Source organism: Mandrillus leucophaeus, unplaced genomic scaffold (genome assembly GCF_000951045.1).
Source record: "Mandrillus leucophaeus isolate KB7577 unplaced genomic scaffold, Mleu.le_1.0 Scaffold1541, whole genome shotgun sequence".
NCBI classification, from domain to species: domain Eukaryota; kingdom Metazoa; phylum Chordata; class Mammalia; order Primates; family Cercopithecidae; genus Mandrillus; species Mandrillus leucophaeus.
This window is the reverse complement of record NW_012101523.1, coordinates 284,153-301,385: the sequence shown is the minus strand read 5'-3', so window position 1 is coordinate 301,385 and position 17,233 is coordinate 284,153. Positions and strand designations below refer to the sequence as shown.

Here is a 17,233-nt window from a genome sequence, read left to right as displayed (position 1 = left end):
TTGTAAACTGTGGACTTTGGACTATGACGATGTGTCAATGGAGGTTCATCAATTGTAACAAATGTACCATTCTGGTGGGGGATGCTGATAATGGGGGATGTGTTGGGACATGAGGTATATATGGGAAATCTTTGTACCTTCTGATCAATTTTGTTGCAAAATTAAAACTGCTCTAAAAAAAGTCTGTAAAAAATTAAAAGGCTATTAGTACCTCTTGCTCTTCCAACTACCACTTACTTCAATACCTGTTTCAGGTTGTCTGCTTGGGACTTCTTTCTTCTGCTGCTCTTGAGATTTTTTTAAATATGATTCACACTATGCAGATGAGTAGAATGAGGGCATTAGAGTGAATCTTTGTGATATCTGCTCTGAGTCTTGTAATCCACACTCCAAAGGACAGTCCAGGGAATCAAACCCACTGGGGTTGCTCTTAGACTGACAAAGGGGCAGCCACAATGACAAGAACCCAGGCTACCAAAAAATAGCACACATAAGCTGCCTACATTTATAAGGATGCCACTGAATAATCAAAGTAAATTTATTTCTGAATTACATAAGGATCATGAAACAGAAACATTAACTCTCATGTTATAAAAACAGTAGTAAAATACAGTACACAGGAATGTCAACTGAATGACAACAATGAAAGTACAATAGCAAATGAAAAATAGTAACTTTTAACTTTAAATACAAAGTGAAGCAATTTAATAAGAAATTTTGTTAATAAGAAAAATATATGTCCCATGTCTTTATTACATACTGTACAAAATAAAATATTGCACCTTTCATATAATAAATATATACAAAGAGTATGTTACAAATGATCTTTCTTTTAATTTAATAACCTTCAACAATCAAATGTGATTGATGATTAACAATTCATGGGCTGGTGTGTCCTCCTCACTGTCCCACATCCATTCCCAATCACCAAACCCTCCACATACAGTAGTGCTCATCCCAGTGTCAGTGAGGCTGCAGTTAGGACAAAAGAGACTGTGTGCTCAGAATATGGTAGAGAAACTCAGCAAGCTTGTCCACAGACACATCCAAAGCCAAAATGCACTGTTCAGTTATTACTGACCAGGGACTAGGCCCAGTACAGCCTGCTGCAGGTACCTTTGTTGCCAAGAAGATGTAGGCAGCAGGTGTACAGGCAGCTGAGACCCTGAATAAAGAAGTATGACCACTTATTTGGACTTGTGTGCCATCTAAAGACACAACTGGTAGTATACATGGGGAAGACCCCATAACCAAATCAGCTTCAGAATTTTCAATTTAGTGCTAGCCTGAACCCACTTCAGCAACAACACTTACTCCAAACCTAACCTCCATCCTGACACTATCACTAACACCAGCACTGGCCCCAATCAAACCCAGTCCAACCCTGACCCAACCTGTTCCTAACCCTAACCCTTAAAGCCAACTCTAGCCTTAACCTTAACTTCCTTTCTCACCTAACCCAATTCTAGCTCTAATCCTAAAACTGAAACTAACCCTTACTCTTTCCCCCAAATCTTAAACTAAATCCTGGCTCCAACCCCTAGTCCTTAGTGTAACTTCTAACCTAATTCACTTTGGATTTACTGAAAAATCAGCCCCAAACAATTATTTACTATAAAAATTATTTTCAACTATCGTGTTTCTTATTTGGATTACTTTCTTATACATTTTCCAAAATAAAATCCTCAGGAATACTACTTTATGCATAAATTAGGTCTAATAAGGCTTTGGTTTTCTGTTTGTATGCAATAGAATAGTGCTTAGAAAAAGTTTCATTCACAGCTCTTGAAAGCAAGCTTTGAATATATTACCAAATCAGTAGAAAAGGTTAACTTCCCCTCTTCTTTGACTTCCAAGATGCCTCATTTGGTCATAGATAGATTTCTGTAGTTGTACAGCTGGCAGCAATATCTACTCTGTGTTTTCTTCCGTGGGTGTTCTAAAAGCAAGGACAAGATGCCATGCCTCCATGAATCCTTGGCTCAGTCAGTGTGACAGCCTATCCAGACAGATGGTCTCTTTTTCACAGACTAAACTTAAGGATCTATGAAAATGCCATCAATGCCAACATCTTAACAACTACTGGCCAGAGCTTCTAAAATGCGAATACCTTATAACCCTGCTGAAAACCTGCAACTTGAGAGAAGAAGAAGTCATCAGTTGCTGTGTTTCCCAGGTTTTTAGGATGTACCACTCTGTGCTAGTCTACAAATCACAGGAAAGAGGCAGCACATGATGATGCGTTCATAATCTTGGTGATTTCTTGATTCAACTGATATGATGAGGTCCCAAGAGAAGTGGCATGCATGCTATAGTATTTTTGTTCATCCTTGAATACATCATTTTAAAAAATTGGAATATAAAACTACCATGGGAAAATTTCACTTTAATCTTAACAGTGGTGTTTTTGCATCAACCTCTGTTTGATCCATAGAATCTAGTCTTTTAAGAAATATATGTTTTTGAATCCGCGACATGGGGAAAACAGCTTTTGTATTCTACTTTTATCTTCACAGCAGCATCGTGACCCCTCCAAAGGTTTATCCCTCTTGACATGACTGGCAGCACCTTTGTTTGTAGAGGTCTAGAGAACACAAATTAAGATGTTTTACAAACATACAGTAGTGAGTTGTGTCTGTGCAGTCTCCTGCAAAAAAGAAAAAATATCTGTAACATATAGCGTATTAGAGACCTGATTAAAAATTATTTGACTTTATGAAAAGCCATAAATTGAGATCACAGAGTGAGGTGAAGAAACTAGCTTTGGGTTAGGGCCTTTGTTTGGCAAGGGAGTCAGAAGCGCATTGGACTCCCTTTCTGCTCAGCCAAGTGACCTCTCACTGCTCTCTGGGCCCTCCCAGTCCCTCTGGCCCATGCTGCTCCTTTGAGTGCTCAGAGCAGCAATGCTTAACTTTTGCAGGGTCATGGACTCCTTGGAAAACTTATGAAAGCTATGCACCTGCTCCCTAGAAAAATAAACCTACAATTAATTTTTACATATTATTTCAGGACAACGGCATACCTATCCAAGCCCATCCATGGAATCTTTGTCTTAGTACATAAGACTACCAGGCAGAAGAGAAGTGTGCAGAGAGACTGCCAGTGCTTGTCAGAAAGGCAATGATGACGGCATGCTACTAATCTAACTGTTTTTTCTCTAGAGAACATGGAGCTGTACCCACATAGAGGAGTTCATCTCCTGATGTCCCAAGCTACCAAATCCATTCTGAATAACCCCTCAGATGGGACACTGATGAGGTAATCACTAGCAGGGTCTGGTGCAGTGATGGTGTCATCAGGATCTGATGCCATCAAGGCCTCTGGGGCAGTGGAGATACCTGGGAGGTGTACGTACTATCACAGGAAGGCCCAAGACAGTGCCGCCAGGAAACTGGTTTCTTTTTCTGCACACAGTGTCTCTCGGCCACAGGTTTGCAACTCCTTGTGTGGATACAGTCAACTTTCCGAGACTGGAGGCCCCTGCCACAGGCTGCTGTACAGGGCTTCCAAGGGCCTGCATGCCAACACACATCACAGGCCCCTGATGTGCAGTTCCTTCTTAAGGCGGGTCTGAAGTGAAAACAAAACAGAAAAACAAAAAATAGGAGAGGTAGGGTGTAACTTTTTGCTGGGACCAAGCCTTTTACCTGACTCTATATTCTATGTATTAAAGGTTGGATGGAGAGTCTAAGACCAAGACATTCCTCTGCTTTTATGCCAGAGAGTCTAGAACGACAGTAACAACATTCTCCACCACCTGGGGCGGAGCGCACCTGCTTAGGTGTGCTCTGACGAAGAGGGCATGACAAGCAAACCATGTGTTTCCACTGACTTCCAACACCAAGTCAAGGCACACACATCCTGACTAGATGGAAGAAATCAATTTTGGCAAGGAAAAGAATTATTTACTATAATGATCTACAATAAGCCACCTCAAATTCATTCACAAGACTTCAATTTTCCGTTTATAAGTGCTCAAAACATACTGTGGTGTGTTGACTTTCTATGTGAGCAATCTAGTCTGCTAAAAGAAGTACTCTTTTTTACATTTAGGTCACACCAAGACTTGCAGTTAGAAACTACCGAAGAGCATATGAGAAGAAGAATCTATCTCTGATTTCCTTGCCTTTTAAAACAGAATGGAAAGATAATACCCTCTGATTTTTGAAAAGACATTTGCTAAAGAAGATAGAGTCAACTTAGTGGACCCACTTTGGGGTATCTGCCCTTGTTCCCTAAGGCAGGGCTCCTGAAGACATATTTGCACTGCCTGAGAGTGTCTTCCCAGTCCCAAAGATGACTGGAAGAGGCCCTAACTTGAGCTGGTTGAAGAACTGTATTTCTCTTAGGATTTGGAGGTTGCTGGAACCAGGCATGTAAACCTGAAGCTTGGAGTAGTAGGTGGTGATATTCCGCCACATCAGGCAGAAATACAGAAAAAAACAGTTTTCATAAGGAGCAAAGAATGAAGCAGAAACATACAGAACTGCAGAGATGAGAGAAGAGAAAAAAAAAAAAGACTTCCCGTTTCTTAGTTGTAGTCCTTCCTGAGGTCTGACTGCATGCTCCCTGTTCTCCCTTTGGATTCTATGAGACATTTTTGTTATCCTATTAAAGGTTCCTTATCAGGGCACATAAATCCATAAGGAGTGTTTTACATGAAATGTAACAAAATGGAGAAATTTGTGATATCCAGAACTCTGAGAGTACTGCCTGTAGTTGGAAGCAATCCTTTGATTAGCCAGTAGGGGGAGACGCTATCAAAGGGTTTACTTAACATAGTACTGTCCCGCCAAACTGTTTATATGGTTTATGGAAGAGGTGGGTGTCCTGTTAGCTGCTTTTGTTTTCCCCAGTGGGTACGAATCTTAGGGACCAAAAACTGAGTCACTTTGAACAACAGAGAAGAGACTGAGTACTCCTCAACCATCCCTATACAGAGATCAGCTTTCCACTTAAGAAGCTTGAACAAATATTCAAATAATATATTTAAAAGAATACCAAATTATTGTGCACAAGTTTTGGGTGGTCTTGTCTTATTAATAAATCCCTCACCCTCTTTGCATAAATCATTCCAAGTTGACTTTCGTTTCCAGCCCAAAGGATTGTAAAACAGCCCCTTTTGCTTCGATGAAAAGGCAGGGCCAGTGGGAAGTCAGACAGGACTACTGAGCTTTCTAAATACAAAGAATGAGAGGGGCACATGGAGCTATGGACCAACACAGAAGCTGAAGCCCAGGAAAGCTCAGAGGCTGGTCACTACGTATACAGTAGAAAAAAATAATAATAAATAAAAAGCAAGGTCTGTCCAGTAGAGGGCATAACTTCCTCCTGGCCAGGGACAGGACTCAGGACAGGGACACCTGAGCCAGGTGAATGCAGTATGGGCATCCACACTATGCATATAACTGGAGTTCATGTGTTTTTCTATGTGAAGCATGAGTGAGAAATCATAAAGGAATCCTGTTTCTACTAGCTTTTTTCAATTTCTCACTTCTATTCAGTCTGGCTCCACTTCTGCCTCAGGTAACTCCTTTCACCATCAGCCAGATGGAATTGCTGATTCTGAGGGCAGTAGATCCCAAGCCTGCCTGATTATTAGAAGCAGGCAGAAGCAAACAGCTTTAAAATGATGTAGATGGCCAGGAAATCTCATGAAGGTTCTGATTCACTGTCTGAGGTGAGTCCCAATAATCTTTATTTTACAGAAATCTCCTAGGTGATTCTGATTTCAGAGGTTAGAAATCACCACTTTGAGAAACTGACTTTCTGTGTCCTCAGCATTCTGTAGGTCCTCATGTTGTCACCTTGCCATAAGTCTGGGCTAGCTCTACCCTGACAATTCCCATTCCCTCTACAACTTTTCAGTGGAAGCCACAGCTCCCAAAACCTTTACAGGGTTGTATAGTAAACACTAGCAGACTGCCTGCCCACCACTGATCCTCCACCTACGCCACTAATGCTACTCCCTCTACAACACTCTCTGACATTTCCTGAGGCCCTACTATGGCAAATGGGGGGTCTCCATTGCTCCCTGTCCACCCACTCAAAAGTGAGATCTAACACCTCACCTACCTACAGAGAGCCCACGGTCATAACCCAATCTAGCAGAAGAGGTCTGTGGGAAAAAGGGGGCTAAAACACTGCAGAGGAAACCCTCGACAGCTCTCTATACTAACCAACTTTATCCCTCATCCATAAACCACCAGACATCTGAGGAAAAAATACAATAGTATGAAAGAAAAGCACCAGGTTATAAAAATAGAACAGCCAATCCTGGAGGAGACAGAAATAAAACAGAAAATGAATGGTAACTTGACTCCCCACCACTGTGACTCACCCCCAGCTCTAGGATTTTTCTTCCATTATTAAAAAAAGTCTACCGTTTCATTTCATTTTCATATCTCTTGGTCTGAAACCCAGTTTAATCAGATTTTGAGCCTCTTGATAGCTCCTTCTACACTCTCTATCTTCTGTATTTTCTGCCTCTTATTTTTTGCTACCTTTGATTGGAAAGTATGTGACATATCTAAGGAACTGACAGAAGGGCAGTGTGGCTGGAACATGAAGAGTGAGACAGCATGAGATATGGATGAGGCTGTGAAGAAAAGTAGGACTTGAGCATGTGGTTTTCTTTTTTCTTTTTTTTTTTTGGAGATAGAGTCTTGCTCTGTTGCCCAGGCTGGAGTACAGTGGCACCATCTTGGCTCACTGCAGCCTCCACCTCCCAGGTTCAAGCAATTCTCCTGCTTTGGCCTCCCAAGTAGCTGGGATTACAGGCATGTGCAACCTTGCCCAGCTAATTTTGTATTTTTAGTAGAAATGGGGTTTCACCATGTTGGCCAGGCCCGTCTCGAACTCCTGACCTCGTGATCCGCCTGCCTCAGCCTCCCAAAGTACTGGGATTACAAATGTGAGCCACCACGTCCAGCCACACATGTGGTATTTTATAGGCCACATTGAGGATTTGGTCAATCTTCCTAAGAGCAAGTAAAGCCTCTAAAGTAATTTTAATCTAACAGGGAGATGGTTGGTGGTGGTGGTAGGATCAGATTTGCATTTGGGAAAACTCACTGTGGCTGTACTGTGGAGACTGGGTTGGAAAGTAGCATAGATGGATGAAGGTGGACCATCTGGACAGCTGTGACTGTATACCAGGTGAGAGATGATGGTGGTTTGGCCAAGGGTAATGGTGGCAGAAAAGAAAAAATGAAGATGAGTTCAAGAAAAAAAATATAAGGAATAAAAAAATCATATAAAAAAAGTAATCAGGAAAGTACAAATTACAATGAGATAAATTTTCATCCATCAGATTGGCAAAAATTTTCAAAGGCTGCAAACCTATATCATGTTGATGAAAAGGGGGCAACTCTCACATATTGCTGGTATAGAAATTTTGATGGCAATTTGGTAGTATCAAAATGAGCATTCCTACCAATTCAATTTCATATCTAAAAATCTGCCCTATAAAAATATTACCCTTTGTGCACAAAGATATATGCTCCAGGATATTTACTGCAGCTTTGTTTATAATAGCAAAAAGTTTGAAACCATCCAATGTCCACTAGCAACAGAATATTAAGTACAAACTTTAGATAGAATATTGAGTAGAATAGAATAGAATATTAAGTACAAAATGCAAAAGAATAAAGTTAATCTTTACTTGATGGGAGTAATCTATAATATATTCTTAGGTAGAAAAAGCAAGTTTCAGAAAAATACATATGTGACCCATGTATGTATTTGTGTTATATCTTTGTGAATGCAAAGTAAAGTATCTGGGATGATGCATCTCAGTCTGTGTGTGGTCTCTATCTTTTCAGCAAATTAGAAAACTAGGTTGTTGAGAATGAGAGCAGCCGTTCCAAACATTTTCCATTTGAGGAGAATGGTTTTGGCTTGATATCACTTTGTGGGGAATAGGAAATGCAACTGACTCTACATTGCCAAACCTTACTGAAGGCTCAAAATGGTAACCCAGCCAATTGTCAAGGTCATCTCATTTTCTCCAGCAAGACTCAAGACATGGAAGAGGAAGAAATAGCTAGATATTGAGCATCTTCCATGACCAAGGCTGCCTCGGTGCTTCACACAAGCTAAATCATTAAAACTTTCTAACCATAAGTTCATATGGATGATAATACCCCACTTTGCAGATTAGGTGGCTAGGCAGTCTAGGGTCACACAATAAGCGAGTGATATAATAGAACTCCCAAGCCCCTGATTAGTGTGCCTTGTAGGCTCTCTCCCCACTTTCTGCTGGCTGGCATGCTGTTCTCTGGGATGGTAGAGCTGCCAGATGGAGGGCATCTGGATCTCTGGATGACCTCATGAACAAAGCTCTTCTATCCCTAAACCATCTACCAGCTCAGACTTTTATAAAAGGAGAGAAGCAAACTCTATTCTTATTTAACCTCCTCAACAAGATTAAAGTTTACTTAACTATCTGCTAACCACTGTGACAATATTCTAATAAAAACATTTTCTAAACAGAGAAATAAGGCAGTTCATTAAAAGCATTAAGAACATTCAATCTGTAAGCCTAAATGGAATATTATTAGGCTTGATTAACTTGCTATGTAGAGGGAGAAGTATCTGCTTTTTCTCAATGATATCCTTTTTCCCCTTTTACCACACAGAGTGGTATCCCTTTATGTTTAAAATCCAAATAATTTGTAATTATAGATAGTGCACATTAACTAGTATTTCAGTATAATATATACTATTGAAGATGACACTAAATAAATCACAATAGAAAACTGTCAATTATGAGAGTTGGTAGAAACTAAAAAGGATTCTGTTTTCAGGCAGTTATAATCATTGTCCTGAGTCAGGAGAGAATGTGTGCTGCTTTGGGGTGGGGCCCCTACCTCCTTCTGTCATCACAGTTGGAGTCAGAGCCGTTGTGTTGACAAGCTGTGTGATGCTGCTGCATCCTCACGGCATGGCCCATGCAACGTCCAGGACACTGGAACAAAAAAGCACAATGCAGTGTAAACCCTGCAAGCTCACGCATGCTGTGTATACTAAGATCATGTACTGAGGCAGGATAGTTGAAGACCTGTTACAAGGGAAATGTAACCAACTGTCCCCGGGGGGTAGTTAAAGAAGATTAGGGTACAGCTCTGTGGACCACACACCTCTTTTTCAGAGTCAGGAAGATACTGCCTAAGTTTCCCTTCTCCTCTGTATTAGTCCCTTTTCACACTGCTATAAAGACATACCCAAGACTGGGTAATTTACAAAGAAAAGAAGTTTAATTGACTCACAGTTCAGCATGGCTGGGGAGGCCTCAGAAAACTTATAATCACATCAGAAGGTGAAGGGGAAGCAAGACACCTTCTTCACAAGCGGCAAGGAGAAGTGCCAAATGAAGGGAGAAGAACCCCTTTATAAAACAATCAGATCTTGTGAGAATTCACTCACTGTCATGAGAATATCATGAGGGAAACTGTCGCCATGATCCAACTGCCTCCACCTGGTCTCTCCCTTGACATGTGGGGATTGTGGGGATTAAAATTCAAGATGAGATTTGGGTGAGGACAAAAAGCCTAACCATATCATTCTGCCCATGGCCCCTCCCAAATCTCATGTCCCTTTCACATTTCAAAACCATTCATGCCTTCCCAACAGTCCCCCAAAGTCTTAATTCATTCCAGCATTAACCCAAAAGTCCAAGTCCAAAGTCTCATCTGAAACAACGCAAGTCTCTTCTGCCTATGAGCCTGTAACATCAAAAGTAAGTTAGTTACCTCCTAGATACAATGGAAGTACAGACAGTGGGTAAATACACCCATTCCAAATGGGAGACGATGGCTAAAATATGGGACTATAGGCCCCATACAAGGCCAAAATCCAATGGGACAGTCAAATCTTAAAGTTCCAATATGATCTCCTTTGACCCCATGTCTCACATCCAGACATGACCCCATGTCTTCCTTCATGCTGATGCAAGAGGTGGGCTCCCATGGCCTTAGGCAGCTTCTCCTCTGTGGCTTTGCAAGGTACAGTCCTCACTCCCGGCTGCTTTCATGGGCTGGTGTTAAGTGACTGTGGTTTTTCCAGGTACACAGAGCAAGCTGTCGGTGGATCTACCATTCTGGGGTCGAGAGGATGGGGGTCCTCTTCTCACTAGGCAATGCCCCAGAGGGGACTCTGTGTGGAGGCTCCAACCCCACATTTCCCTTCTGCACTGCTCTAACAGAGGTTCTTTATGAGGGCTCTACCCCTGCAACAAACTTCTGTCTGGACATCTAGGCTTTTCCATGCATTCCTCTGAAATCTAGGCAGAGGTTCTCAAACCTCAATTCTTGACTTCTGTGCACCTGCAGGCCCAACACCATGTTAAGCTGCCAAGGGTTGGGGCTTGCACCCTCTGAAGCAATGGCCTGAGTTGTATGTTGGCTCCTTTAGTAATGGCTAAGACACAGGACACCAAGTCCTCAGACTACACAAAGCAGCAAAGCCCTGGGCAAACTACCTTTTTTTCCTATGCCTCAGAGTCTGTGATGGGAGGGGCTGCTGTGAAGACCACTGATGTGCCCTGGAGACATTTTCCCCATTGTCTTGGCAATGAACATTTTGCTCCTCATTCCTTATGCAAATTTCTGCAGCCAGCTTGAATTTCTCCTCAGAAAATGCATTTTTATTTTCCATCACATCCATCAGGCTGCAAATTTTCCAAACTTTTAGGCTCTGCTTCCCTTTCAAACATAAATTCCAATTCCAAATTATCTCTTTGTGAATGCATAAAACTGAATGCTCTTAAGAGCATCCAAGTCACATCTTGAATGCTTTGCTGCTTAGAAATTTCTTCACCAGATACCCTAAATTATCTCTCTCAAGTTCAACATTCCACAGATCTCTAGGACGGGGCAAAATGCCTCCAGTCTCTTTGCTAAAGCATAGCAAGAGTCACCTTTGCTCTAGTTCCCAAGAAGTTCCTCATCTCCACCTGAGACCACCTCAGCCTGGACTTCATTGTCCATATCACTATCAGCATTTTGGTCAAAACCCTTCAACAGGTCTCTAGGAAGTTCCAAACTTTCCCAAATCTTCCTGTCTTCTTCTGAGCCCTCCAAACTGTTCCAATCTGTGCCTGTTATCCTGTTCCAAAATCACTTCCACATTTTTGGGTATCTTTATAGCAGCACTCCTCTCTCTGCTGTACCAATTTACTACATTAGTCCATTTTTACACTTCTATAAAGAAATACTTGAGACTGGGTAATTTACAAAGGAAAGAGGTTTAATTGACTCACATTTCTGCGTGGCTGAGGTCTCAGGAAACTTAAAATCATGATGGAAGGCAAAAAGGAAGCAAGGAACTGTCTTCACAAGGCATCAGGAAGGAGAAGAGCCAAAGGGGAAAAAGCCCCTTATAAAATCATCAGATCTTGTGAGAACTCACTCACTATCATGAGAACAGCATGGGGAAACTACCCTCATGATTCAGTTACCTCCACCTGGTGTCTCCCTTGACATGTGGGGATTTTGAGGATTATGGGGATTATAATTCAAGATGAGATCTGGGTGGGGACACAAAGCCTAACCATATCACCCTCCTTTCTCCCACAAAACTTAGACCACCTCTGGGGAGAAGGAAAAAAGGACAGGGCAAATCTTGAATCAATTGGGCTTAAGTCTGGAAATGACTATGCTTAAAACCATAAATGTCTGCCAAGTTTGGGTTTTTCTACTGTGAGCAAAAATGACTTGTGTGCTAAGGCGAGTTCAATTACAGGAAAAAATTAAAATTTTGACATTCAGTTCTTACAATTTTTACTTATTTACAATAATACCTATTAATTTGTCCTTATAATTTCTTTTATGCTTAAAAAGGTCTTTCCTGTCATGATAGTTCTACTTGCATTTACTTACTTATACACTTAGCTCTTTATTCAAGTTAGAATTTATTTTGGTGTATGTTCTGAGTCTGTGCTCAGAACTTGCATTTACTTACTTATACACTTAGCTCTTTAATCAAGTTAGAATTCATTTTGGTGTATGTTCTGAGTCTATGCTCTGATTTTACTTATTTTTCTTACATTAGCAAGCCAATTTCTCTTATACTGCCTTTTTTTCTTTTTTTGGCTAACCACTTTATTGAGACTTTATTGAGATACAATTTACAAACCATACAATTTGCCAGCGAATGTTAATGGAATTTACAGTTGTATAACCTTCACCATAATCAGTTTCAGAATATGATCATCATCCCCAAAAGAAACTCCATACCTTTAACAGTCACTCCTAATTCCTCTGATTGCCTCTTTTCCCAGGCCTCAGCAACCATTAGTCTACTTTTTGTCTCTAGAAAGTTTCCCTGTTCTGGACACTTTGTATAAATGGTACCATGCAGAGTGGTCCTTTGCATCTGTCTTCCTTCAATTACCATAATGTTTTCAAGGTTTAGCCCTATTGTAGCATATATCAGTACTTCATTCCTTTTGATAGTCAAATATTCAATTGTGCAAGCGTACCACAGCTTATCACCTCACCAATTGTTTCCTTTTTTTTTATTGTTATGGGGTAATGTTATTTGGGTTGTTTCCACTTAATGACATTGTGGTTATTATTAATTCTTCAACAAATATTCATGTACAAGTTTTTGTGTGGACATATGTTCCATTTCTTATTTGTATTTTTTTGCCCTAGGATATAGATCCTGAATGTTTCATTTCTTTTGGATACATATGTAGGGGTGGAATTTCTGGGTCACATAGTAGATCTAATCTAACATTTTGAGGAACTGCCAGGGTGTTTTCCAAAGTGTCTGTACCATTTTACATTCCCATCAGCAGCATGAAGCTTCCAATTTCTCCACGTCCTCACTGACATTTGTCACTATCGCTTTTTGACTAATGCCATCCCAGTGAGCCTAAAATTGTATCTTATTGTGGTTTTGATTTGCATTTTTTAATGACTAATGTAAAGCATCTCTTCGTGTCCTTATTGGCCATTTGTATATCTTGCTGATAGTTTGTGTTTTTATTATTGAGTTGTAAGTATTCTTTACATATTTTAGAGATAAGCTCCTTTTTGATATACAGTTTTTAATCATTTTCTCCCATTCTATGGGTTGTCTGTTTACTTTCTTGATGGTGTCCTTTGCAGCACAAAAGTTTTTAATTTTGATGCAATCCAATTTACCTATTTTTGTTTTTTTTGCTTATGCTTTTGTTGTTATATCTAAGAAGCCATTTCCTAATCCAAGCCATGAAAATTTATACCTATGTTTTCTTCCAATAGTTTCATAGTTTGAGCTCTTAAATTTAGCTCTCTGATTCATTTTAAGTTATTTTTTTGTATGTGGTGTAAAGGGTCCAACTTCCTTTTTTGGAAGTTGTTCTGCATTCTTGTTTAAAAGACTATTCTTCCCCCATTGAATGGTTTCTCAACCTTACAGAAAATCAATTTTTATATATATATACACACACACACACACATATTGATATAAACATATATATATATATGAGTTTATCTCTGGACTCAATTTCATTGATCTATATGTCCATCCTATGTCAGTACCATACTATCTTGATTACTGTAGCTTTTTGGTAAGTTTTCAAATCAGGAAGTCTGATTCCTGCAACTTTGTTCCTTTTCAAATTTGTTTTGGTTATTCAGTCTCTTCTATTTCCACATGAATTTTAGGATCAGTTTGTCAACTTCTGTGAAGAAACCAGATGAAATTTTGATAGAAATCACATTGAATTTGTAGATAAATTTCAGGAGCATTGTGTTACTAGTAATAATAAGTCTTACAGCATTCCATTTATTTAGATCTTCTTTAGTTTCTTTGAAAAATATTTTGTAGTTTTATATCTTCTATTTTTAAAACAATGTTTTCTCCTATGATTAACTGCCTTTAAATGTTAAAGTCAAGCTGGTCCGTTTCTGTGCTCTGATTATACAATATAAACTGTGTCTCTTCTGCACTTATGCTGTACTATTTTACTTATGACAGTTTTGCATCATGCTCTGACATAGGATGAGGAAAGTCTCTCTATACCTCCAAAACTTTTTTAAAATAAAAATTTATTGTCTTTATTGTCATATTATCTTCCATGTGAATGTCAGAATTCTCTTTAATTCCACAAAAAAAGTTCTACTGCTTTGTTAATTGGAATTGTATTACATGCATAAATTCATTTAAAGAAATCGACGTCTTCATAGTACTGAGATTTTCCATTCAGGAGTATAATAAGTTTTTTATTTGTTCAACTTTTATGTGTTTCAATAATGTGTTACATTTTTATTTATGGATTCCTACACATTAAACATTTTCCTAAGTATTTTTATTATAACATTATTAAAGGTGGCATTTGGGACGAAGATTCTGAGACTTTTGTGTAGATCCCACTAATGTTCCCTTTCTCATTTTCCTGAAGGCTGCTTTTATTCTTACTGCCCTAAACTGGTCTACACCTTGGAGCTTCTGTTATGGCATCATTGCATTCAAAGAACCCAAACTTGGTTCACTTTTGTACTGGAAGACAGAGATACTATGATTTCTAAATGTAAACCTTGAGGTCAAAGACATGCATTTATTTCAGAGACCGATCAGATTCCTGCCCCCCTGCCCCAAAAGTAGTTTATTGGAAACAAGGTGATTATTCCAGATAGTGCTGTCCACATACTAGATGTGTTAGCTTTACCTGGTTCCCTGGTTCCCACTGAACACACGGATGACCAAAACATGGTTTTCTTCCCAGAGGCCTGTCTTTAGGGGCACACGCTCTTGGAGACACCACCTGCACAGTTCCATTGGCTTTTGTCTGCTTGCACATCACCTGCCGACTGTGGTATCCTTCACCGCAAGACACAGAGCACTGTGACCACATGCTTGTGAACCACCTAGGAATAAAAACTACAGGACTTTAGTAAGGACTGGTATGCCAGACCTTAGAGGGGTGTCTCATCAAAGGAAAAAGCTGATCCCAGCACCATGGCTGTCTTAGGCTGTCACATGTCTGTATGGGAATGGGAAGCAGCATAGATGACTCCCAGCCTTTTTCTCAGACCTTCTTTAACTCGGGTGCAACAGTGTCATCACATAGAGATGACTACTATAGGAATGGGGTACAGCTGTCTTCAGGTTTATGAAGAGCTGTTACTTGTGTGGCCCTAGAGGTTGTAAAGCTGGGGCAAATTTAGGAGGAAATTTCAAAAATGTGGAGTTCAATTCACTGAAACTAAAATGAAGAAAAAATATTTCCAGCATCTAAGTGTTGTTCACCCTGCAAGATACTTACATGGTAGCTTGTATAATTCTCATGTTATTCTCATTCTTGTAGAAAAGAAACTGATGTCCACTGAATTGAATAACTTAGCTACAACCACATGACTAACCTGCCAGCACAGCTGGGATTGAATTCTAGATTTATCTGACTCTAAAGTTCATGCTTTAATGATTATAGGAGACTGAACTTGGAGCTGGACACCTCTGAGATATTGAGTGCTTTGTCTGTTGGGACAAAGATGTTGTTGGGAGACTGCAGAGCAGGGGTTTCTAACCTGATGTCCATGGTTATCCAAGGAAACCACATACTTGGATGGAAAAAGAAATACATTTTATTGCCACTAAACTCTAATTGAAATTTAATATTTCCTTCAATTATAGAAACATAGGCCACAAGTACAGTAGCATTAATAGTACCTGTGATTTTGTTACCATTAGAAATAATAGATATTTACACATTACAATTATGATAGGTATCTCAAAATATAATTTATACTCACCATCATATTAAAATTAAAGCACAACTATATCTTGTTATTTTTTGTGTTAATAGAGAAGCAAAGCTATATCAGATCTTTTTTGTTTGTTTGTTTGAGATGGAGTCTCGCTCTGTCGCCCAGGCTGGAGTGCAGTGATGCGATCTTGGCTCACTGCAACCTCTGCCTCCTGGGTTTACGCCATTCTCCTGCCTCAGCCTCCCGAGTAGCTGGGACTACAGGCACCCGCCACCTCGCCTGGCTGATTTTTTTTTTTTTGTATTTTTAGTAGAGACGGTGTTAGCCAGTATGGTCTCGATTTCCTGACCTCGTGATCTGCCTGCCTCGGCCTCCCAAAGTGCTGAGATTACAGGCGTGAGCCACCGCGCCCGGCCACTGAAATATTTTTAAAGATCTGATATATCGCCGGGCATGGTGGCTCACGCCTGTAATCCCAGCATTTTGGGAGGCTGAGGAGGGTATCCACAGGCTTCTCCACACCACCAGAGGGAGGCATGGCACGGAAATGTTGAGGAGCCTTGCTGTAGAGGGATCTGGGATTAGATGATCTCTATGGTCTCTTCTAGGTATGAAAGTGTGCAACTGTTTATTCTAGGAGTGTGCAAAGACTTTAGAATATTTGAGAAACAAGACTGCTGACAAACTTCCCAATGTGGATTCTCTCCATGTTTTGAAAATCAAGAAATGCCATAAAACAGCTTTCTCAATCAGGTTACTCCAAGTTACTGAAGCATGAGTTTGCTGCTTTCTGAGGGATGACCTTAGCATGAGATCTTCCTTTTGAGAATTACAAAGAGTACTGGAAGACCTATCAGTTAGGGTGCTGCAATATTGATAGCCCTCCTAAGAATATGTCCCAAGGCACCCATTTTGCTTTACACTGTGACCCTGCCTCCCAGTCTCCTCCAAGGCACAGGTGACTGGATCTAGTGTGGATATCTGCCCAAGGGTAGTGAGCTGTATAATATTAAACATTCCTCCAGTTTCTCTCAGTAAAATGATAGTATCTACCTCACTGGTTTGTACTTAAAAAATGCTTCTTTGTTTGTTAATTTTTTTTTTTTTACTGTGGATTTTGGTACTATTTGGTCAACTATCTGCTAGGGTCTGTGTTGTAATCATTCATTGATTGATTTCATCGATATTTACAGGGAATATATGATGAGCAGACATTATGCCAAGTGCTAGGAATAAATTGTTGAGCAAAACATCTGTGGATTTACTCCCCATAGAATTTACGGTCTAGTGGGAGAGCAAGTCAGACAACTGTGGTAAGAATTATGAAGAATGATAAGGAAGTATAAAAATCATATAGCATAAGGCTGATTTACTTTGGAGGGCTAAGCTTAGGGATGGTTTCCCTGAACATGTATTGAGGTGTATATAGATGAACAGAAATGATTAAGTGAAGAGAGAGGGGACAGTGTCCTAGGCAGAGGGAGCAGTATGCACAAAGGCTCTGAGTCAGGAAACAGAATAGCACATCTAAGGGA

At 40.1% G+C, this 17,233-nt stretch overlaps 1 protein-coding gene across 1 annotated transcript in view; it reads right to left on the bottom strand.

Annotated features, from left to right (window-relative positions):
* Positions 1-524: 524 nt before the first annotated feature.
* ADAMTSL3 (ADAMTS-like 3) overlaps positions 525-17,233 on the bottom strand; it is a 289,568-nt gene continuing 272,859 nt past the window's right edge. The window contains exons 25-28 of the mRNA XM_011975396.1: positions 14,660-14,858; positions 8,871-8,968; positions 3,356-3,570; positions 525-2,647 (exon numbers count right to left, since the gene is read on the bottom strand). Of these exons, the coding sequence (XP_011830786.1) occupies positions 2,541-2,647; positions 3,356-3,570; positions 8,871-8,968; positions 14,660-14,858 (619 nt within the window). The 3' untranslated portion in view covers positions 525-2,540. The remainder of the gene's footprint in view (positions 2,648-3,355; positions 3,571-8,870; positions 8,969-14,659; positions 14,859-17,233) is intronic.